Consider the following 25,114-nt stretch of genomic DNA (forward strand, 5'->3'; position numbering starts at 1 on the left):
CCCGCCCCGGCTTGGGTTGCGCTTCGCTTTGGCAGGGCTGTGTACGAGCTTGGTCCGGCCTTGGCTGGTAAGGGTACGGTTGTTGGCCCGAGCTTGGTCGTTTTTTAAGATGCGTTTATTCCTCTCCGAGTTTCTTCAGACGCAGCTTTGAGCGCCGTAGGATGGGCAGCTGGAGAGTGGTGCGTTTACAGTAATTAAAAAAAGCAGGCCTTGCGTGGACACCAAGCAAACCTGTAGGGGTTTGGAATGAGTCAGGCGGCTTGGTGACTGCAGCGATTCTTGCAGAAACATTTCCATCCCATGCTACTAATTAAGGGCAAATTGTTCTGCCTGTAATTTGTAGGAAAGGCCTATTCTGAAAATGCAAGTGCAGCTCTCCAAAGAAATTCCAGTTGTGCTCATAAAATTAAAACTACAGTCCTGCTTACCTAAAAAACTACTCCTGCTATTATTTATGCACAGCATTGAACTTGAATATAGCAGTAGGTTTTTTTGAGGATGGTTTGCGAGATTTCAGTCTCGAACGTACGTGTGGGATAGTTTTAGTTCCTGCTCCAGAGCTGCGAGATACTTTTGCTGGTTATTAGTGTTTCTACTACACCGTAATGAAGAGTGAATAATAAGGTAATCTTTCAATTGAATTTGTATGAAATTATGGATATTACACTTTAAAAGTGTCATTCACAAGAGCAAGCCCTTACTTATAGATTCTTAAATGATTCAGCATGAAGGGCCTTGATCAAATATGATACACTTCCATGATCTAGTTCTTATCTCCTAAGACCCAATTGTGACATAAACAGTAAGATGTATTTGTAGCATATCTGTAACATAAATGTGTGATATTCACCAAATCATACGTTTCTCTTTGTATTGTCTTTCACTCCCAAGTGTGTTATCCAGGCTTGCTCATTTTATAAACCCAGGTTTGTAACCCAGGCTTTCTGAGTGGGTATTTCACTCCTTTGGGCAAGGACATGCCATGTCTTGTACTGATGAAGCCATTGCAGATGCACAGTTCAAGCTGTGGTGTTCACATAAGGCTTTCTGTTTTTTAAAGTTATGAGTGATTTTAATGTAGTTTCCACTTCTTGTAAATCCAGTTCACCCCAGCAAGTACAGCAGGGCCCCCTAGGTATGAGAAGGTGAGGGCTGACTGCCTATACCTGCAATGATACTGCATACCTGGAGCGTCTGTGCGTACTTGGCTGGTGGTAAAGCCCCTGTACCTCATCCTGTGTTTTGATAGGTCTGGAAACTTTTGTCTACTCTGCCTTTCCTTTCATTGGTATTTCATGAATACTGAAGCTGCAGTTAATGTTCAAAGGCATGCTGTGTCACCATGTGTGTGTCACCATATTCTACTCTGTACCAATTGATTGCCCTGCCTGCAAAAGTCTGTGCCAGTAAAACATCGCATGTGTATAAGGGATGCAGAAAGGGAGGGAGGGCAAGATCTCCTGAATCTGCTAAAGGAAAAGTTTTTGAAATGTATTTAACATTGGATTAATTCACTGCTGGCCAAATAAATGTGGGAGTGAGTCCATCACAAACATATTTAGCCAAGCTGGTGTGCAGCTTAAATAACGACGGTGAGGACCAGCCTTTCTGGGTGATGGCATTGCTCAGCTTTTGCAGTTGGGTAGAGGAATGTTTTTCCAATTTAGCCAGGCTGAAGTGGATAGGCTGGTGGAAAAGGAGTTGATCGTGTGGGTTTGCGTGGTGAATTTTAGAAGCCCTTTTCAAATTGTTTTGGCTATATTGCAGTGCTGTGCTGACTCATGGTTGTCTCGACCTACTTTTTACCAATATGTAAAATAAATCCAGATATGGAGACTCATTTCACAAGCTTGTTAAATTCTGGCTTACTCTCATTAGATTAAAAAAACCTGTTCTGTGAAGTTTGAGTCCTCAATTGCTTTCCTTTAGCAGCAGCATTAACTAGCTTGTGAAATGAAATTCTGAGGGGAAAAGAGTGCTTAGTTCTGGCATGGTAGCATTTTCACACAGGTAATTTTCCCATTTTGCACTGTCTTATTGCAACAGCATGTCCAATATTTTTGGCATTCACAGTTGAAAATAGTGAATAATGGAGCCTTGGTTATATATATAACGTCTTTCCTTACTAAGCCTTAGTTTTGTGGGGATTATCAACCTCGAATTTATTTTTGACTCCTATTTGTCCTGAAGTCCAATTGATTTACTTCTTAGTTTTGCTTATTTCAATTCACATGGAACTTTAAATATCCCAACATATGGGAAATTATATTTTTAGTTCAGTGTATTTAAAACAACCAACCAACGAGAAAAAAAGGCAATATATACACTACAGGAATCATGGCTCTGGGTTGGAAACTGTTAATATAGTAAAATAAAGGTGTAATTATATGAACTTTTTATGCATTTTTACCTTGCTGTTTTTAATGCTGAATTCCCTTTGGTGTTCTTTATGGACCTTTAAAAATATTTTAAAATGGAATACTTCAATTTACATAATTATAACTTAGTTCAATAAAATCAATGTATAATGTTACTGACAGGCAAAGTGGAGATAGTTTTATGAGGCTTAAAAGAATTTTTCAGGACACATGATGCCAATGTTTGCTGCTTTCTCTTTGTTTTGTCCTGTTTTGCAGGTGGAACTTGACGTCTTGTGGAACCAGCGTAGCCAGCTCAGAGTGCAGTGAGGAGCTGTTCTCATCGGTTTCAGTCGGTGATCAAGATGACTGTTACTCTCTATTGGATGACCAGGAGTTCACCTCTTTTGATTTGTTCCCCGAGGGTAGCGTCTGCAGTGATGTCTCCTCTTCTATCAGCACGTACTGGGATTGGTCAGACAGCGAGTTTGAATGGCAGGTAAACTAGTTCCACTGTAAATGTAAAATTTTGTATAGACTATTAAGTGCTGGATTTAGCTTTAATTGAAAAGTCCTTGGCATTTGTTTTTTGGTAAGTACTGAATGTAAGAGCAGATATCTGAATGTTCAGTGGTAAAGAAAATGTTTTGTTCCATTTTATTCCAGCGTTCTTAATCTGGAGGAGACACTGAAGGTCAGCTCTTCAAAGAGACATGCTTATATATCATGGTAGTTTGGTTTTAGTGACCAGCATGTGTCTTGTAGCCATGAGTTTAGATCCTTTGTACTGAGGATCTGCCCTGGTAATGAAATCTGGTTATAGATGTCTGCTTCCAGTGATTTGGTTGTATTAAATCTTCCTTTGGAATGGCGCTGGCACCTAGGTAAATTGTAGAAGCTCTTGCCATAGCCTATTTCCATCTTTTTGTCTGGGCCAAGTAAGAGTACAGAGCTCACTTTGTCTCACCAGGAAAAGTGTGAAAGTGAATCACGTCCTCCTTTTTCTTAGTCTGTATTGGATGTAGTCCTGGGTCAGGTATCTCCAGTTTGTGGTAGTCTTCTTTGTTCAGCAGTTTTTCAATTGTGATATGCAAATCTTTTTATATATATAGACTTAAACTGACTTTTTACGTTATAGACTTAAATCAACTGTGAACGTATACATAACTTTGAAACAGGAAACATGGTGCTTCAGAATATACCGAGGAATACTTTTAAATTTTGTCATAAAGCTTAGTCAAAGCATGTACAGAGTCTTCTAAATGCAGAATAAGGACTGAAAACACTGATTTCAAGAAGGCGCACATCCTGTTCCCATCCTGTTCCAGAAGACGCAAATGAACTTCAGATAACATGGACTGAGATTAGCTCTGAATTTCTTACTGTTTTAGTCTAACAGCTAGTCGCTATGTATATCATATCACAGAAGTTACAAGTGCATTTGTATAACACGGCCTGTAGGAACAACTCCCATTGGATCCCAAAGATTCAGAACTTCACTGAGTTGTGAAATTTTAATTGGCTGATAAACTCGTTGATTGTTTTGAAAAGAAGCAATTTCCCATGTCTTAGTTAGCTGACAGCATGTTTGATTAGTAACTAGCTTTTTTAAATGATTCTTTGTTTTTTAAAACAAGCATTTCTTAAGAGACATACTTGATTGGACTTGCAGAATTTTGGAAAGACTTTTTTGTAGCTTTTTATGGTGTTATCTGGCAGAATCTAAGCATGAGTAATCTGACTGTCACACTTTAACTGGAAGTGCATTCAGAAATTACATGTCAGTTGTATAAATGAAGCTAGCTAAAGTTCTGCAGTTGCTTCTAGCAAAATGACAGTGATTTTAATTGAATTGTCTTGTGTAATTGTGGGGTGTGGTATGAATTGCAAACCTGCTTTGAAATTATCTTCTTTAAACTAGACTTATGCTTCAAAAGGGGAGGTTTAGATTTAGGTTTGGATTGTCATGGACAATTTACACTGATGGAGAAAGGAAATAGTTGAAATGCCACATGATTCTGCTGTTCTCTTAAATGCAAATTTTTAAAAACAGGATTCATAAGTAGAGAATAGTGTGAATTGAGTTTGCTGTATTTACTGTTTGTTGGAAGGTTCAAAGGAGTACTGCAGGGTTATGAGTAATTATTAAAAAGTTGTTAGAGTACATAGATAAGCTATGCTTTGCTAATTTGATGGTGTGTTTTGAATTGTTAATGGTGTTAGAATGATTTTAAATCTGCCTACTGTATTTTAAGGCTTTGTTCTTTCTCTTGCATATTACAAGTTGCCTGGCAGTGACATTACAAGTGGGAGTGATGTACTTTCTGATGTTATACCTAGTATTCCAAGCTCTCCTTGTCTGCTTCCAAAAAAGAAAAACAAGCACAGGAATCTCGATGAACTTCCATGGAGTGCAATGACAAATGATGAACAGGTGAAATTGACTTTTTTGCTGTGTGAGAACTGTAATATACAGAAGAACTGTCAATCGGTGCAACATCTTAAAAGATATACAGATTGCTGTAGGTGTAAATGCAGACCTATGCAGTACTACTTCATTGTTGAAACTAAATCTCCTTGTCTTTTGCATCTGTAGTAGGCAGTTTAATGTGTACTCAAGCTTTCACCCTGAGTTTTTGAGGATACACAATGAGGCTAGAATCATAGGAAATGTGATATTTGAGTACGTTTTATTCTGTTGGTCCACCCTTTTTCCTTTAGAATCAATAATACTTTAAAATGACCTGCCTTTCTTCGGGTCCTAGGTTGAATATATTGAATATCTGAGTCGCAAAGTCAGTACAGAGATGGGCCTTCGAGAGCAACTTGATATTATTAAAATTATTGATCCTACTGCTCAGATCTCACCTACAGATAGTGAATTCATTATTGAACTGAACTGTCTCACAGATGAAAAACTGAAACAGGTGAGTTAAGGTTTGTTCATTTGACTTCAGGGTTTCAGCATCTGATATGTCTTGCAAAATCTCTTATGGAGTTGTGATCAATTTTTATACATAATCATTAGGTATAGGGAGATAACACTAGAGCATAATATTGTCAATGAGGGAAAACAGTTCAAAAGCATGTTGTTGTATGTATTAAACCTTTATATGAAAGACTGGTTATATATTCTCAATACACGTTAAGCCTAAGATGGCGTGCGTGTAATGAGTTATGCTGTGGGCCTGGTACTGCTTATGACAAAGAGTATTCCACTTCATGACCATCAGCTGGTTGAGCATCTTCATTTGTTCACTGTATATAAACTAGTATTTAAAACTCCTGAAGGACTGGAGTTCATTGGAGAAGACCATAAATTTCACGTAAAAAGGCATATAGAAAATATGTTTTAAAGGTGGTACAAAATACAGATTATAACAAAGAAGAGTACCTGATTGGTACGGTAGATATATGCTACTGTTGTCTTAGTCTTTGTACTATTGTGGTGTGTTGTTGGGAAAAGATGCAGTATCCAAACTGAACTCCTCAGTGTTACTCTGTATTTGTGATTATGATGAAGATAAAGATTGAAAACAGAAAACATTCACTGTTTTTATGGGCTTGGCCTATTTCATATTTCAAACATTTTATAAGTATCTTCTTAAAGTAGAAAAGTACTGCTTGCCTTACACCCACTTTTGTTTGAATATATATGCAAAATAAAGGGTTTTGATACATTGGGTACACAGCTTAGTTCAGTTGAACTTGACTGATATATATATATGTATGTGTGTATGTTTGATGTTATTAGTATAACTTTTTGTTAATACAAAATAATAAACTTGGGGGGCAGGAGGCGGGGGAGAAATCCCAAAGCTTATTACTTAGTTTTCTTCCTTCCATAATGAAGTAAATATTAATTTAGTTCTTAGTTAAGTTTTCTTGATGACTGCCGGATGGCTTTGGAGTTAAGCAGCCACAGAAAAATGTTTTAAAAGACAACTGATCCAATAACTTGATCATTATTAACAGGCAAATTGTGGTTTTTCCATGAAAAGGAGTATCTCAGTACAGTATTTATCAGGCTTTAGTAATTCTGCTGCCTCTGTTCTAAAGGTGAGAAACTATATCAAGGAACATGGACCTCGTCAACGGTCTGCAAGGGAAGGCTGGAAGAGGAGTAGCTACAGTTGTGCAAGTACCAGTGGTGTGAGTGGTGCCAGTGCCAGCAGCAGCAGTGCCAGCATGGTCAGCTCAGCAAGCAGCAGTGGTTCTAGTGTTGCTAACTCTGCTTCAAACTCGAGTGCCAACATGAGTCGAGCGCACAGTGATAGTAATTTGTCCACAAGTGCTGCAGAAAGAATCCGGGATTCAAAAGTAAAGTTTCTCATTATGTACATGTGTATTAAGCTGTCTAACTTGTTAAGGTTGCTTATGTGATCTTAACTGGGATATCTGTACTGAAGGAGCATGGTTAGTAACTGAGGATCTGCTGAAGTTATCTAACTAAACCAATGCTGACTGTTTCCTCTGACGTGACCATAAGGAATTTAACCTTGTGCTCTTCCCATTATTTCTAAGTGAAAGCCTGATGTTTGTATGTAGTAGATCTTCTCATTACTTTTGTTTAGAATACGGTGAGTGCGGTTTGAAAAAGGCCTTATGCATCTAACTTAATTCTTTGAATGAACACACAGTTTTACCCCCCCCAAAATTTAAGATTGATCAACCTAATCTAGGCATAATTTCTGGATGGTAAAGACTATCTTGGGTTTTGGGTTTTTTTCCCAACCAGAAGTTGCATCAGGCTTTTTGAAGCTTCTTCAGTTTATTCTTCCAACATGTCTCATCAGATTACTTGGTGAGGAGTGACCTGTTGAAGCATGTTTCAATTAAAGTAGTACTGTGACACTTGTCCTGTCTCCATAATTTCAATTTCAGGTGTAGAGAAGAGCAGTTCCTGCTTGCTCTTCAACATCTCAGGTTGTTATTGTAAGTCAGTAATATTTCCCCTGCAATAAAGATTCTTCTGATCAAAGACTCAGCTATGCAACATCACAGGGTGATGTTGTGCCTCACAACTCAGATGTGGTAAATGGTCTTGATATTTTAATATTAGATACGATTTTGGATTAATGTTTGCACCACCTCTGAGAATTCGTTTTAGTTATTTTTCAGAGCAGACATTATTTTAGAGGTTAACTTATATTTGCCAGCTTTAAAGGTAGTTTCTAATCTACACAACAAAATCTTTTTTTTTTGTTGGTTTTTTTTTTGTGTCTTTTGTCTTTTGACAGAAACGTTCCAAGCAACGGAAACTACAGCAAAAGGCCTTACGCAAGAGACAGCTGAAGGAACAAAGACAAGCTCGTAAGGAAAGACTGAGTGGATTATTTCTTAATGAAGAAGTGCTATCTTTAAAAGTGACTGAGGAGGACCATGAAGGAGATGTGGATGTTTTGATGTGACAGGGGTGAATTTATCAGTGTTCTTTCTAAGCCTTAAATGTATTATCCTTATTGTTTACATATATTTCTTGACCAAAATTTGATTAGTGTTAACAATATAAACCAGATCTTTTCTCAAGTGTAATTTTGGTAAGAAGGTTTAAGTATTGAGTAACTTCAGCTTTTTGAGACTAATTTTGCAACAAAGACTTCAGAAACTTAATTGTCTTCTGAAAAGCTGCTGAACAGATACAACTTTAAGGAAATTTGAACTTGTCTAACATGATAACTTACTTGCAAGCCCTAAGTCTAGGGGTGCGTTTGGATGACACTAAACATGCATTACTATGCTTCAGCTTTTTTGTTTTTTCCAACTTGTAATGTTACATTTAGCTTGTTCTGTCTTCCTTTCCCATTATTAGGAAGATTGTTTAGCATGAGGAAAAAATCTTTAGTTCTATAGCGCTTTCTTTGTCTTGCTCTTGGATCATACAAAATCAAAGTACTGTGATAAATCGCAACTTCTAGAAAAGGACTTATCTCAAACTACATAGAAAACAAGAAACAGAACTTCTCACGCAGGGAATCTGTAACACAAATAACACCTAATAATGTTCTTTAGGAAGCAGAATTAAAAAAAAAACAAAAAAACCCCAACAACAACTTGCAAGCTTAGTCTTCAGAAAGTTATTTTGCTGCTCAATATCTTATAGTATGATTGTTACTAATGGTTGACCAGTACATCCCTAGTATTGCTATGAAAAGATTTAAATACAAACATCGTTTTGCATTGAAAGTACACTAATCTGCAATTAAGTTGTCTAGGACACTACAATAGTTAAAAATGCTACTGGAAACAGAAGCGAAAACAAGTGGCACACACAACTTTGGTGGTTTTTTCTCCCCAGAAGCATATCTAGATTCATGTTGGCAGGAGAACTTAATTAATGCAGCTGTGCTTTTTAATTGTATGTTTAGCTGAGGATGTGTCTTCTCTGTGGGTTGTTACACCATTACATGTTTCAGAATTCTGCTTTTGTTGTCTATCTGCTTTTGAAATTTCTCTTGCTAAGAAAACGAGGTAAAATTGTGGCTTTCATGTAGGAAGGTAAAAGTAGTTTTAACCTGTTTCCTAATTCTGACAATGTTAGGTGGCTTTTGTCTTTATGTTGGAACTACTTGTTACAGAACTCCTTCCCCCCACAGCTGAGATAAAAATCATACTTCTAAATTTCAGTGTGAAACTTAAAGGAGTATAAAAATGTTTTCTAGTTCTGAGTTTAGGAAGTAATTTTTCATTATCTTGATCCTTCATTACTTTCATTTTGCTCCTGTGAATTAAGGAGTTTGGCAGTTCGGTGTGGGCTACAGGTGCCTGTAATTGCAGGATATAGCCCAATCCTGCAGAATTGCATGATCAACTTTATATAGGCCCACTCACATTCATTTTGCATGTCCTGCACAGACTTAGCCCTGACAGCCGAAGTATTTTTCTTTCAGAAGTGGCATTCCTTGTAGCCTCAAACTAAACTGACGAGTAAAATATCTGAAGAATGGCCTCTGAAAGGGTTTCAATAAGAAATAAATGAGGTCCATAGTCAAACTAGTATGTCTGAACTTAGTCACTCTTACTGCTGCTAGACAACAGGTACCCAGACTTGGCCATCGACTGATAAAAAACTATGTAATGTTGTTTTAAACTTGAGTGTTAGCTATCCCATATGGCCAGTTATTTGGCCACTAACCAGAAGTGAATGTTACCTGTCAGTATTTGGTTGTACTGCATGAGAGCTGGTTGATGGTGCTCTCCCTTCTAGAAGAAATACCAAAAACTTCTTTACACTATACAAGTGACTGAGGATTTAGATTGACATAAATCTGGAGCTTCTTTTAAATATCTTGGAAGAAAAAATTGAATTGCTGTCTGTTCAGCTAATTTCAGGGTGCAGCTGTTGAACTCTTGCAACTTACCATGGCTGTAATGGATGAATTAATCATAAAACATTTTGCTGTGTGTACACTGTCACAGTTCAGTACAACCTTTATTTTCTGCAGTGACTTTGAAGTGTGATTCCCGCCCTCCCCTCCCCCCAGTGTCGTGGTTTAACCCCAGCCAGCAGCTAAGCACCACGCAGCCGCTCACTCACTTCCCCCCCACCCAGTGGGATGGGGGAGAGGTTCGGGGGAAAAAAATAGTAAAACTTGTGGGTTGAGATAAGAACAGTTTTACAGAATGGAAAGGAAGAAACTAATAATGATGATAATAAGAATAATAAAATGACAAAAATAATAAAAAGATTGGAATATACAAAACAAGTGATGCACAATGCAATTGCCTACCACTTGCTGACCGATGCCCAGTTAATTCTCGAGCAGTGATCCCCCAGTTTATATACTGGACATGACGTCACATGGTATGGAGTACCCCTTTGGCCAGTCTGGGTCAGCTGTCCTGGCTGTGTCCCCTCCCATCTTCTTGTGCCCCTCCAGCCTTCTTGCTGGCTGGGCATGAGAAGCTGAAAAATCCTTGACTTAAGTCTAAACACTACTTAGCAACAACTGAAAACATCAGTGTGTTATCAACATTCTTCTGGTACTGAACCCAAAACATGACACTATACCAGCTGCTAGAAAGAAAATTAACTCTGTCCCAGTTGAAACCAGGACACTGATGAAAAACACACACTTAATACTGTAGAGAAGTGAGACACTGAAATGAATTGTAATAAAGGTGTGATAGGAGCGTGGTGGAGCATGAAGGCGTGTCGCTTTATTCTGTTTCAGCAGCTCTTCAGTGTTTAAAATCCTTCAGGCTTTGTTGAGAGAAGACCCCCTCATTTTGATGAGGTACAGTTCTTTTTGATCACCTGTCTACTAGCTTCCAGAGGTCATGAAATGAGGGAGGATAGTATTTCCATCTTGATCTTGGCGTAAGCATGTAAGTATAAATTAATCTAAGTGGTTAGATGGGTCCAGTTGCTCATCTGTTACATTGGATGAAAAAGTCCTGGGTGCCACAGTAGCTGATTGTGGTATGTCATCTCCAGCTGGGTACTTCAGTCACTTGTGTGACAGTTAAAACGATAGAAGAGAGTGGATTTCCAGGGGTTCCGCGGTAATAATTTATAGCTTTGTAATCTTGTAGTCCCAGGATGCTTATAACCGAAGAAACTCTGAATGTTCTGATAAGACTGCAGAATAACATCTTGATTACCTGAATGTTGTCTTTGCCAAGTACTTTGCATCTCAGAGGTTCAAGCCTGAAGTAGCTGTGGGATTCAAGAGTTCCCACATACTTCTACATGTTTGCATTTTTTTCCTGTTTCTCATCCTTCCGAGTTCTAGTGACACACTCATTTTGTGGAGGGGGCAGGTGTTTTTGTCAGATTCTTGTCTTTCCCTGCAATATGCTGTGTGCTTACTCAGGGAAGTGGTAGAGGCACCATCTCTGGAGGTATTTAAAAGAAGTGTAGATGCGGTGCTTAGGGATGTGGTTTAGTGGTGGACTTGGCAGTGTTAGGTTAACGGTTGGACTTGATGATCTTAAAGGTATTTTCCAACCTAAATGATTCTATGAATTTATACTGGATATCCTTGTCATTAGTCAAACAGTTGGAATTTTAATTAAACCTGGTCTTGCTGATTCGAGTGTTGGCCATTGTGGTTACCACTTTGTTTTACAGAAGTTATCTACAGATTATTGGGTTCAGATAGATAAAGAAGAGTAGCAGACTGCTAAAATCATGCATTCTTATTAGTGCTTTTCAAAAAAGAATCAAATCTCTGCTTTTTATTCATAGATAAAAAATGTCAAGATTAAAAGCAAAATAAGAGACAAACAGGAAAAAGCTCATAGTTGTATGGCTCCATAGTACTGAAGCTATATGTCTAGGTGCTTTGTACCCACTGTAATATGAATGTAATCAATTTACACTCTGTAACATTAATGGTTTGCTTCCATGGTAACTTTTTCGCTAAAAAGGCTTAGAAGGAGCACTGAAAGTCTGATTGCAAGAGGACTGTAAACAATAGAGAACATTCTTTTCTAATATGATTTTAAATATGAGGAAGAAAGCTAGCTTCCTGACAAACCTGTCTAGTTTTTGTGTGTGTATCTAATGTCATCCTTTGTCTCTGTTAAGATAATATCTATTTTTCTTTATCTGGGGAAACTGATTAAAAGATGGTTATAGTATGCTCAGTATGGGATGCTTACTAAGAAGAGCAAGAGAAGTCTTTGCACGACTTTCCTGGGCTTAACTTTCAGTTCTCATTTTGTGGTCTGAAACCTGTGAAGATCATTCTCTGGGGAAAAAACAAACCAACCAGCCTGCTTGAACTTACTCATACGCATTTACATCAGAGTGCATATACAATATAGAAACATACAAAAATGGCAATATTTACTGTTCATCTACACTGAATGGCCTGAAGCCATTTCTTTTCTCCTAACAGTCTTTTCAGCTTTGAAATCAGTTGATGCATTGGTCTATAAATATTAATAAACCTGACTGTTTTGGGGGCTCTTGAAGTTCATTCTTATAAGCCAGATTTTCATGGAAAATGTTGTTAGATTTGTTGGCTTAATGGTCTGTAGCTTACTGATCTTGCAGTTCTTGGGCATAGAAAAGACAAGTCAACATGCGATTTTCCATTTAAGGTTTGCAAAGATAGTTTATTAATCTATCAAGGGAAAAATCATAGTAATAGTCAAAGCTTGTCTGTTTTGACTGTTAACTTTGATTAATCATACTTGCATTCTCTCATCTGGCTAACTTTAAAACATTTCCAAATTACAAATAAATTCTTCAATTAAAAAAAAAATTGTAACGTTGAAGCCTTGAATATAGTTCATAACCAAAGCAAGGGGAAAGTGGGTTTTGTGAATTTTTTTTCTTTTTTTTTTTCTGTTTTGGGGGAGAGATGGGAGGTATAGATTAGAGCATATGGTACTGCTTAAATTGAGAGTGTTTTTTTTCCCAGGTTCTCTGCTAATTGTATTGCTAAAATGCACTTTTGTATAGAAAACTGTCCTCTGTACATTCTGTACCTACTTTACACAATGTTTATAGAGATTTTTCTGAAGTTGTGAAGGATTTACTTAAAGCTGCAATGCTGGTGACTGATGCTGTTGACTTAAGTTTTCATTGTACTTGAAAATAGTTATGTGCATATTGAAGTACAGGTTGGAATTAAAATTGATGACATAGCAAAGTTATTCTGATGAAACTATGTGGCATCTTCTTCAGAGCAGGGGCATTCATATATACGGCTTGCATACTCACTGTTAGGTAGAAAGTACAAATAAAGTGGCACGTTAACTGTTCTTTGACAGAAAGCAAATCAGTCCCTCTTTAACCGGTGTGGTTTGTTATCCACAAAATCTGATCAGAATTGTTTCATATGAAAACAATTATTTGTTGTGAATGATGCAACCCAAGATCTTGTACTGAAAACCATCTGCCCTTAATTTTTATTTCTATGCCAGGGGATTTTTTTATATATATGCTATATACTATGCCACTGTGGGCACAGGAAGTCTAATCACTTTTATTGCCAGCAATAACTCTGAATCTTCTTATGCTGTCACCCATAGCCATCTCACCATGACCTATACTGTGATGTTTAAAAGCCCTAACAGGACTTACAAGCTGACAACCTACCATGCTCTTACAGTTCATCATGCAGGCACCTGTGTGTCACTATTGTAAATCCAGATCTCATTTGCTACAGCAGAAGCAGGTGTGCTTGGGGATACCAGAAATGGCAGTAATGCACACCAAGACATGCAGCACCAGTGAGGACGCGGCAGTGGCTGTGGCTTTGCTATCACCATTTTTTCAGTAAGCTCCAGTGAGGACAGTTGCCAGCCTGTATATTTAGTGTTGTTGCCTTCTGCAATACTGAAGTTTCAAGTGTAGTATTATGAAAATTCCTTTTTTTCCCTTGGAATCCAGCACAAAAATCCTGAAAACCTGAGAAGAGAATAGCTGGCATAAGGATGTATTCCTCAGTGTTCAGAAAGTCTCATGCAGCACCTCAGGGATGTAAAATGCTTTGTTCATTCCAGCTAAGACTCATCAAATGCTTACGGAAGTTAAAATTGACCAAAAGTTACCATCCCAGCCTGTTTTTATAGATACTGCAGGATGGGGAGGGACAGGTGAGGGCAGAAACACTGCATATCACAGCAAGTCTTGTCAAACTGTCAGAGACCTTTAATTGTTGTGGAGTCTGTGAGTGGGAGGCTGCAGAATGTAACTGCAGAAGCTGTTGCTCTTGGGATGCTTTGCCTTCACTTCAGCAACCTGCTTGTGTTTTTGTCTGTTTTCACCCAAAGGTGAGTGACAGTGCAGAGTCTCTTGCAGCAAAACAGATTGAAATGTTGCCAAGAACCTCGATCTGTTGTGGTGGTCGCTTGTAGTAAGGACTTACTGCTCCCTGGATAGCACCTAGAAGGAGCAGGGCAGTTGATGCTTATGCTTTCTGAATCACAGGAGCTCAGTGAGCTGGTCTGCCCTGCTTTGGACTTCTGAACTTTCCCAGTAAGTCCCGTTGCAGCAGTTCATTACGGAGGTAACAGTTGCATGGACGAGTTGTTAAACCTTCTGGCAAGCAGCTGCCTATCTGTCAAGTGAGGTCATGTGGTCACAGCTAAACACTGCTTGTTATGGATCTCTTACTAACCCTCCTTAAATGTTTCTTCATTTATCTCAAGTGTATCAAGTTTCACTGCAATGAGAAAGCCTTGTTTGATGGCCAAACACTATTTGGGCACAGGCCAACCCAAAATTTCCACACTGGCAAAACAACTGGATAAACTTCCTTTACTAAATTGATAGGGAAGTATGGCATTGGCTATGACCATGCTGTCCTCAGCCCTCTCATAACTACTGGCCTGAAGCGTACACTTGATCCAAACATTTCCCAGTACAGAAATATTTACAATTTGGTTTCCTGAGATGCTTTGTATGTGCTCCAAAGTATCCTGTGTTCTACTGGATAGGAAACATTTTTTTTTCACCTCCTTCTGGAACATTCATCCCTTGTAAATGGTTTCTCTGGTGCTGAGATCGAATTTCAATTCAAATCCACATTTCTGATCTGAGTCTTCATTTCATGCTCTCTTGTGCATGCTGCAGTGGCTTGTACTTGGCAGCATTATTAGTGTAAAAACTTGTTTCCCATAATGTAGACCACATTCCTGAGGCTGAAGCGCAGTAATTCATCTGGGCTGTAGTCTGTCTAATGCTACTTCAGTTGAAGTACCTGCTGTATTGCCACAAAGTTTGAAACTTAGTTTGACCACAGATTTGCTGTGATTTTAACGGAAGGCAAGTCAGTTTCCCATGTATATTGCCACTAGAGGGAGCACTGTAGTCATCTTACTCGCCTTTGAGATTACAGCTGCCAGCGTTGCTTTGCTACAAACACTTTCCTTTATTCTGTTATGTCCTATTAAAAAAATATTAGGGGGATTTGCTTCTCCTCTTATGCTGTTTTTGAAGGAGGAGTGTGTCTGTTAAGAGTTAGGTTTACAATAATAACATTTCCAGTGACTAAGGAAAATTGCTTTTTCTGTTCATGGTGATTGCTAATTCTTGCCTGGTACTACTTATTGCAATTGAAAGATGGAAGTATATTCCTGTTTAATGTTAATTTTTGTATGCATACTGTATTGCTGCTTTAAATTTCCTGGTCTGTTTCAAATTCAGCCTTCCTCAACGTGGGCTGAGAATTTTGCAGTTGAAAATATTAGGTGATGATAGAAAACAAGCAGCCAGCTTTTAATGCGCTAAGTATCATGATGTAGACACCTGTCTGTCCCTTGGGATGCAGGGGAGAGAAGATGTAGCTTGACTACCTTTATTTTTTGGAATGATAACTTCTGAATAGGGCTTGGGGCTTCCTTTGGAGCAAAGGAAAATACTGCTTCAATGGGAGCTGTTCTGTAGTTAAGTTTTTTTTTTTTTTCTTTTTCCCCCCTCTCTACTTGTCTGACAATTATTGCCAGCTTTAAAAAAAGCTTACTAACGCATATTATAACCACAGAGAACATGTGAGGAGTTCTCCCTGGAATCTCAGGTTCATTCTTGGAAGTTAAGCTTTTAATGGTCCTGTGCAGAATTAGGAAGGCTTTGAGCACTCATATGTGATTGTGCAGATACACTAGTGACTCATCCTCTTCTATCTCTGTGTCAGTGGCTGTCATAAAAACAAAACATGATGTACAAGTTCTAGTCATCAAGTGAAATACTTATTTAGACAAATCTTTGCTCAGTGTATGGCTTATAAGGTCTTTGGTTTAAAATTGTCGCGTTACTATAGTAGAGAGATACTTTCTCACGTTCAGCTGGGAAACTGCTGTCAGCAGGCCTTGAGCATGCTGGCAGGTTGCAGGCTGATCTGAGCTGCTTGCTGGAAACAGCGTGTCTGGTCCTTGCATTAGCCACGCTCCCCTTAGAAAAAGCAGTATCTTCTAAGTTCTTTTCACAGAAGCATTGTCATGCAAATCCTGTGACCCAGCGATGCTCACCTTTGCAGCATACTTGGCTGCTGTTTCTTCAGTGTTGGGAGAACTGATGTCATTGACCTAGTACTTGTGAAATTCTGGACTTCATCAGCACATGCGCTGTGTTTCTCCTGATTGCTACAGCATGGCCTTGCAAGAAGACAGCATGCTCCTAACCATATCAGTTGGTTGCATATTGCCACCTGAGTTTAATGAGCTGCATTATACCAGTATATCATTCAAATGTCAGTTGCCTTATGTCTAGCAGCAGCATGCTGCTTCTGCTGTGGAAGAGTTGAGATGGCTCGGCGCTCAAATGCACTTTTCCTTTGAAAATGGGGAACTGATCTGAAGGGTTGTTAGTTCCACTGTGACCATGGTGTAAAGTTTCTTGTGAATGCTTTGCTTATCCCTCCTTATTGCTGGCTTGTAAATGGGGAAAAATACAGAGCAAGTGGTCTGAAAGCTGCAGTGCCAAGTTCAAAATAGCACTTTAACACCTGCATAGATGCCAGTCTGTAACGTGGTTCCTGTGAAGGTACGCTTCCTACTCAGGCCCTCAGTAGCAGATTCTTAAGTCATTAATTCTAGGATATCTCCCTGAGGGAAAATGTGTGCCCAAATAATCTTGAAAGGAGGGAGTAAAGTTTTAAATTATGATTGCAGAGTAAAGAGCTTTAAAATGTGACATATAGCTGTTAATGTCTACATAGCTTTCTTAACTTGTTTTTCTTGTCACCTAGTTCCTGTCTATACTTCCTGAAAACAGTAAGTAGCAAGTACAGCATGGCAGTTCATCATAGGAGTTGCTGAAAAGATACTTGTAAATCATTGTAGACCCTCGTAGTTATTTCGGTAATTCTCATTTCTTGGTATTTGTTTCCATTCTTAGTTAAAAGGCAGTTGATTTAGTCCTTGCTTTCTTTGTTCAACGTAGAAATAAATAGGTTAGTCACAGGGTTTTGTTTCACCTTCCATTGTGCATAGTAGGAGCAAAGGAAGAGCTGAGACAAGTTCATTTTAATAGCTGGTCAATTTTCATGTATGGACAGCTTCTTTCAGACATAGTTTAGATCACTTTGTAGGTTTGATATCTCCTGCATTCAAGAGATCTCTAAAGGTGTAATGCATCAATTACTATCTTGAGGAGCACTGGAAGGATACAAGAACTGTTAATGACAGGTGTATTCTTTGAGCAATAAATGCTCCACATGCAGGACAGTTTTGTGCACGTCCAAAGATCTTGTACTTGACCTTTTTCCTAAGCCAGAGCACAGTGGTGTGTTCCCTACCTGGCTGGTACTTTCTGACAAGAGCAGCGTGAGCTGCTTAGCAGTTACTACAGATTATTTTTGCTTAGGACCTCACAACTCTTGGATGGTTCTACTTGGCAACTCCTCTCTGCTCTACTAGAATGTGGACCAGCTTGGGGACCTCGCCAACACATCCCTTCATTAACACTGCTACATTGTGGAGAATCTAACTGCAGTGTCAGTGTAAACCTTGTGTTTTCCAGATGGCTATGCGATTCCTAGTATTACAAATACTGCTGAGCGGAGCAAAAACATTGTGTGTGTTAGTAGGGTCTAAAAACTTGTGAATTATGCTGCTGACTATATGACTTTCATCATACAGTCACGAGTATATTTATTATATTCAACTGATGACTCCCTTCTGAAAGCATAATTGAAAGTTGATCAAATTGTCATGTATTTATTTAATCTTCTTTAAATCGTGTTTGATATTCAGCCAGCTCTGCTCTGAAATAGTCCCTGTCTGGTAGTACAGGGATCCAGGGCCTATCATGTCTAGGATTGGTACAATCTTTTGCCCTGTAAAATTACCCCTTGTGGGTTGGTTAGGTTGGAAATGATCACTCCAGAAACAATTTATATTGGCAGATTAGGTAGGCAGATAAAGATATTTGCATGAGTCTATGTAAGTATTTAATTTCATTAAATTAATGGTGAGAAAAAAAGCATTATGGTGCTAGCAAGCCATTATGAAGTTTGAAAGAATATTTTTTTCTGCTTAATATTTAAATAAGGTGAATTTATTTACTAAATAGAAAGTATTCACAGTGTGTGTATGACTTATAAACATGTCTCTCAACAAATCTATGCACTTCCTCCTGAAACAATTTAGATCATAAAACTGTTTGTAGAAGTTACAAATGTTAGTCAACCGAAAATGAAGCAGTCTAAAATCTTCGTACAAACCCATTTGTGGACTGATAAACCCATTTGCAGACTGATAAAATGAGTGTAATTTATGGTCTAGATACCTTATTGGCATATGTATTAAAATTCTGGTATATGTCTATTTTTCTTAGTATTGCATTAGCTGTAATTTCTATGTAATGCTTCAATTCATTTATATATTTGCACAACAGACTATCAGATAAAAAAGTGCCAAAATGTGTATAAGGAGGTCATCACTTTAGCTTAATTGCGCACAAATTTCCTGCAGACTCTGATGCTTAAGACCAATAACGAGACTGCTACAGCTAGAATAAACGCATTAGCCTATAAATTTAGAGCTTCTAGCTGCTTTGCAAAGGGAGAATCATCTCTAAATGAGCCTAGTAACATTGATTTGTGATTAATCATTTTACTTAGTGACTCATCTGTGATCACAGTACAACAAAAATGTCATGTTTGCTTAGTGGCATTAACTCCATTTATCTTCTCTGCATTCAGAGAATTGCCTTGTTGTCAATGCGGGACTGGGAATACAGCTGAACAGTACTGTTGTTAAAGGACTTATGATGTCAGTTTACCTAAAGCAGAGTACAGAAAAAAAAGAAAAAAACTTTTTTTTTTTTTCTTTTTTTTTTTTTTTGGGTAACCATTCCCTTCCTTGAAACTTAATTATTCTACTTGGTCAAGCCAAACCATTTGCAGTAATGATCTTGTGTCTGCAAACCAAAACTAATTTAACCTTGAAAATCAGTATTATTCTAGTTGCTTCTGAATTTTTCTTTTGAAGGCTCTCTCTGCAATCTAACAAGTACTCTTAACTCTACTTTGAGACAATTTTGCTATACATTTTGAAGAGTAAACCCAACCCTCGCTCATTACTAGAATGCTTGGCTTTGCCATGTTAGCACTGCGTTTCTAGTTGGATGCCATCAGCACGGTTTTCTAAAAATGCACTGCTAAAGAGTGTTTATGGAAAGTGATAGTCATTGTCTAAGAAAACTTTTATTAATTGGTTTGTGTTAAGAAACAGTAAACCCTTGCAGCACCCCCTCCCCCAGGAGAAAAAAGTCTAGAAGGAGCTATACTGTTCTTTGCCAAGACTTACATTGCTCAAGAACAGGAATCAACATGTTAGGGTTTTTTTGTTGTTGTTTGGGTTTTTTTGGTGGTTTTGTTGGTTTTTTTTGTTGTTTGGGTTTTGGGGTTTTTCTTCATAATGGCGAGGATCTGCCTCCTTGGTACAGCAAAGAGAGCACTAGGTCCAGAAAGGAGATGCATAACATCTCATGGCTCATGTCTTGTTCTTTGGCTCTATCTCTTGACAGTGTGCTTTGTTGCTATTCCTCTTTGCTATTCAGCTGTTGTGTTGAAAGTGAATCTTCTTTCTTCAGACTTCTCTCTGCAGCACTACAATCTTAACCAGGGCCTTTGCTTGTTACCAAAAGTGAAGACTGAAGGCGAAGGTGAGTCGTACTTGTACCATGCTTCACAATAATAGAAATGCCTGCTATGAACGTGCCTGGAGAAGGATGGGGGTGTTAAGAATACAAAACGTTGTAAAGGTTCCCAGTGAAACAAAACTTGGACTTGGATGATTGCTGGATGATTGGATATTGTGTTTTGTGACAGAAGCCCCAAAAGGCTTTTCTGGGGTAAATATGCCCTGATTAGGTAGCACTGATGATAATTCCAATATTGGGGAAAAATAGATATAGTCTATAATTAAGCTATTTTTGTGCCACATAGTAGAACAGGCAGAAAGCACAGTATAATTCATGTTTTCTGACATGTAGGAAATATCAAAATGAAATAACAGGCTGCATAATGTAGGGCAGTACTGAAAAGAAAAAAAATGTAATTGCTCATTAGACAAAGATTGTTGATTTTGTTTGGGACTCTAGAGAGACATACTTAGCAAAACAAAACCTGGCATATGCAGAGCAAGCCACCTCTGTAACTGAAGGTCGTAAAAGGTTAAGTTACAAACACTGATATAGTAGATGCTATCTTATCTAAAATGATATTTTTGCTGATCTGTGTATATTGCTAAGGTGATAAGAGGATTCATGTTGGGTATCAGATCTGAGAAAGAAGAAGAAGAAAAAAACCAAAACCACCACAAAACAAAAACGACTCTACAACTGTCAGAGGAAACTTTGGTTTAAAGAGCAATATGTACAACTAGAAGGTTTAGAGAGGCTGAAGAATTCACACCTGCCCTGTATTGCCTACAGTGTCTAAAAAGTCTGAGTTAGATCTCTGCACCAGGAAATTACTTTAAAAAAATCATTAATATTTGCATGCATGCATAAATACAGCTGACCTCTGGTTATGGATTTAGAGGGTATGTGTTCAGGGTTTCTTGTGACTATGGAAGCTGAAAGTTATCTTTAAAGGAAGAGGCACAGTCCTGCAATTTCATAATGCATCAGTAAAGCTTTAATAAAAACACTACCTACAGTGAATGCTTGCAACCTTGGATAATACATCTGGAGAAGGGCATATCAGTGTGATAAAACTTTAAAAAAGAGCCAAGGACTCGTTGCTGCTTCTGTGGTAGTGCTTTTTTCCTTTAACTTTACAACTGAGACTGCCCGCCTCTGTGCAGTTTAGTGATGATCAATGTGAACATGCTGGAACTGTTTACATGAAGTAAGCTGAATCATTCAACCTAATATTCATTTGTTTGACTAAAGCCTCTTTAGAGCCACTTGTGATCTGAAGACTAACGTGGCACAAAGATGCTAATGCTCAGTGTATACATAAATCATTAACTACTTAATTTGGATTTGGAAACCTGAGGCAACAGAATGCTCCATGGAGAAGCAGCTATATTTATCTCTCTCCATCCTGAACCACCTGTCTCCAGAGACCTGGAATGCATTAGAAAAATGAATGTAATGACTGAACTAAATCAAGGTCCTCTGTTCCAGAAGAAAACAACAGTTTTTACAAGCAGAAAAGCACGAAAATCTAGGATCTGTTCTGCTGAGACAAGAAAAATTAACTTAAGCAGGAAGATCGAGTTATCCAGACAGATTTTTTTTTTTTCAGTGCTGCCAGGAAAATAAGTAAAAGTTAAGAAGAATCTGAGCCAAGCTACAATTTTTTTTTTTTTTTAATATTTTTGGAGGTGGTCTAGGTAAGAGTGCTTGTGGAAGAAAAAAAAAGCATTTTGGTCCCTGTTTAGTGCCATACAGTAGGATGTGATGCTTTAAAGTCAGACCTGAAAGCCCCACTTCAGCAATATTTCAGCCCATTCCTGAAGGCATGTGTAACTCCATTTCTTTAGTGAAGTGTATTGGCACTGATGAGGGAAATGTACCTTCCAAACTGATAAGCTCACCTAGCTAGATGCACATGATGTGAACAACTTCCTGGCATTCAGAGCTGACTTTTCTTGTCACTGTTACCTTGTTCCTTACCCGTGGTTATTTATTAAAGAGCTGTGTCCCACTGACTAAAATACCATAAAGAATATTATTGATATTGGAGCCTAATGGAACATGTGCAAGGGATTCTGTCTTTGTGCTGGTGCAGGGCAATAAACTTTAAACTTCATAAAGGGAAGTTTTGAGACTAGTTAAATTTTTAGATATAGAGATAAGTGTTTCTTAATGACATCAGTGAAAGAACTCCATCCCCTGAAGCTTTTGTTTATCTGGTGTTACTTAAATAGGGTTAGGTGAGTGTATTTAAGTATGTTGCATACATAGAGCACTAAAGCTGCTTCTGTACCAAATCTGGTTGATCCTGTGTTCGTTCCTGCAAGTTCGAGAGGTGTTATTGCCCAGTTCATGGAGGGGAAAACTGAAGAAGATGCTGTGAGCTAGCCAGGATCCTGCCACGTGTTGATCAGAATGGGAAGCAGGACCCTCCAGCCTTCTTCCTGACTTAATTATTTATCTATTCCTTCTCTAATACTACAGTACTACCAGATTGGACCTTTTCTTCTTGATTTGGGTTGTTAATTTGATCCTCCTGTGTAAAGACAGACTATGGTAAATGAGAATCTACTGGCATGTTGCCAGTTTTTTATTTGAGCCATGTTGTCACTCTGTGTTGTTCCTGAAACAGTCACACTCACCATTAACAAGTATTTTGTCTGGTATTTCAGTAGTATGTTGTTTAACTGAATGAAAAGCTCTATCCACCAAATCTGAACGTTAGATACATTTTCTAGTTAGTAAAGCAGACATTTTTAAAATTTTGTTGTAAACATCAAGTGGACTCACTCATTCTTAGAGAAGCATTACTTAAATATTTAACGACAGCATATCTTAAAGTGTTCTGTCCTAGATAAAATGTTTGCTTTATCTTTAAATATATAGCATCTAAACCCTACTCCTTTAGATCTTTATGGTAATACAAACTTGGAAGTGATATGCAAAAAACCCCACCAACCCAGAGTTGGAGGGCAAACAGGAATTATCATCTGCTTCAGAGAAATCAAAATCACTTTGATATAAGGATTTTAGCAATGTGCTTTTATTTAGCTTAAGAGCTGGAAAGTGAAGTTTAAGGGACAAGTCAATATTCTCACAAGGACTTGTTTTACTTCATGACATAAAACTTAGGGATTACTTGTCAGCTACATTAGTTTTTAAAGTCTGTTTTTACAGTGAATGAGATATATACTTTGGAAGAAATAGTTCTTTCTCAGGGATAGCATTTTAATTTTATTTCAAATATTGAGCAAAGAAAGCTCCAAAGAATTTAGTACAATAAACCATTGCTATGTTCAAGACAGTAATATAAGGGGTTTTTTTTGTTTTTTACAGTTGCTAATAGCAACTTATGTGGCGAACATAAGTACAGCAATTTAAAAGGACACTGTGGTAATGTGAATTTCTTCAAGTAGTTAAATACTAATGTCTTTCACCACAACATCAATGTCAGCTCTGCTTCCAGTTAAAAAGCAAAGGACAAATGAACTTACCATTTTTATTTGCTTTTTTTGAATGGAAGGTTTTTCAGAAAACTGACAGTAGGCAGTCTGGTCTGTAATTTTAACTTGATTTATTTGAATTAGTGAAATCTTCAGTAAATACATCTCAGTACACTTCTTAAATAATTCCCCAGAGAGGTTAAACATCCATTTACTTTAACTCCACTAGTGCTCACAGACTTTTAATTGCAGTGCCTGACAAACTTCTCAGGAAACACAAAGTGAAGAAAGAGGAAGAGAAGGTCACTCCTGTAGAGAGCTGTTGCGCTGAGCGGGAGCACTGGCTAGCACACTTCAGTTGCTTATCTGAATGCCAGGCAAGTGTGTTCATACAGCAGGAAGCGTAGCTGAATCATTTACACTACAGATTTTTTTTGTGTGTGTTGATCAGGAGCATTTGTCTACTGCTAAAGAACTTGCCTTTCTGTGTGGTGTTCCCAGATACTTGCTGCGTCTGTGCATGTAAGTCTGGCTGCATTCATGTCATTCACCTTAATCTATGTTTGGGGTGACTGGTTAACAGGAAGAATATTTAAAGCAAAATGTTAGATAGGAGTCCCATGCATAGTGTCAATGAAGCACGGACCTGTCAGAAGAGCCTGGCAATAAAATTGACTAATTGTCAATATACATCCTTGAGATGGAGTGCTACCCATGTTAAAATCGACACCAACAGTGTAGTTGATGTTAGCCTTGGGTTTATTTGCTCTTTGCTGCTGGTAACCATGGTATGGCATGCGTGTTCTTAAAGAAGAATATGTGCTCTTGTCTTAGCTTGAGGCTTTATTGTAAAGGCTATGGAAGTTGTCAACAGGATTTTTCCTACCCACAGCAAGGGCTGGACTTGGCAATGTCAAAATGGAAATAAAAGGCCTGTGCTCTGTCCTCTTCCTTCACCTCTGCAGAATCCCCCACTAGTTCTCTTTAAGCCACCCTGGCTGAAATGGCAGAGACAAGTGCAAATAACCTCCCCTGCCCCTGGCATCCCTGCCGTCACAAAGATAATCCCACTGGGCAAATGTCTTGGATTGACTCAGAAGTATTTGCCAGAGTTCACCTTTAATTCTTTGTTTTCTGCCATTGCTGCTTCTGTTGTCCCAGGAGTTCATCCTTTAAAGAAGTAGTATCCTGGCTTCCTGGGACTTGCTTGTTCCCTCGTAAACTGAGCAACACAAATAAAGTAAGAAAGACAAACTAAAGATCCCTTTTGAAACAAAAATGAGTTGCTTAAACAACTCTTCCAGACTGCAGGTTTCTCTATCAATGTCACATACTGTAGTGCCCTCTGACTTGATTTTGAGAGGCATGTTTACAGACTGGCTTCAAGGAGTGAGGAACTGGCCTTGCCGATTCAGTGTGCTAGTGTAATCGTCCTTGAGATGTTGCTTGGCTGCGATATGCTTGAAGTGTCTTCTCATGCCCGTTTAGTGTTTCTAAACAAATCTGGGCTTAACTGAGATCATCATTCTCTACCCTGGTAAAGTTCTGGAAACTTTACAAAGGGAAAGATATGGTCAGTATTTCCAGAGATGTATGTATTTTCTGCTATAATTAGGTAGAATATGGACATAGCATTATAGGTTCAATTAAAAGCATGTCAATAAAAGGCAGTTGTGTGCTATATAAAAGATTCTTTTGTTGAAAACTGGCCTGAGTTACGACTGTTTTATACACATTAATTTGCTTTGTACATACAGAATGGAGCT

General features: G+C 38.2%; 1 protein-coding gene across 1 annotated transcript in view; it reads left to right on the top strand.

Moving 5' to 3' along the window:
- FAM199X (family with sequence similarity 199, X-linked) overlaps positions 1 to 12,965 on the top strand; it is a 13,429-nt gene extending 464 nt beyond the window's left edge. The window contains exons 2-6 of the mRNA XM_069811102.1: positions 2,637 to 2,856; positions 4,642 to 4,791; positions 5,123 to 5,284; positions 6,417 to 6,677; positions 7,598 to 12,965. Coding sequence (XP_069667203.1) covers positions 2,637 to 2,856; positions 4,642 to 4,791; positions 5,123 to 5,284; positions 6,417 to 6,677; positions 7,598 to 7,768 — 964 coding nt within the window. The 3' untranslated portion in view covers positions 7,769 to 12,965. The remainder of the gene's footprint in view (positions 1 to 2,636; positions 2,857 to 4,641; positions 4,792 to 5,122; positions 5,285 to 6,416; positions 6,678 to 7,597) is intronic.
- Positions 12,966 to 25,114: the final 12,149 nt, after the last annotated feature.

The sequence above is a fragment of the Haliaeetus albicilla genome, chromosome 23 (assembly GCF_947461875.1).
Source record: "Haliaeetus albicilla chromosome 23, bHalAlb1.1, whole genome shotgun sequence".
Lineage (NCBI taxonomy): Eukaryota > Metazoa > Chordata > Aves > Accipitriformes > Accipitridae > Haliaeetus > Haliaeetus albicilla.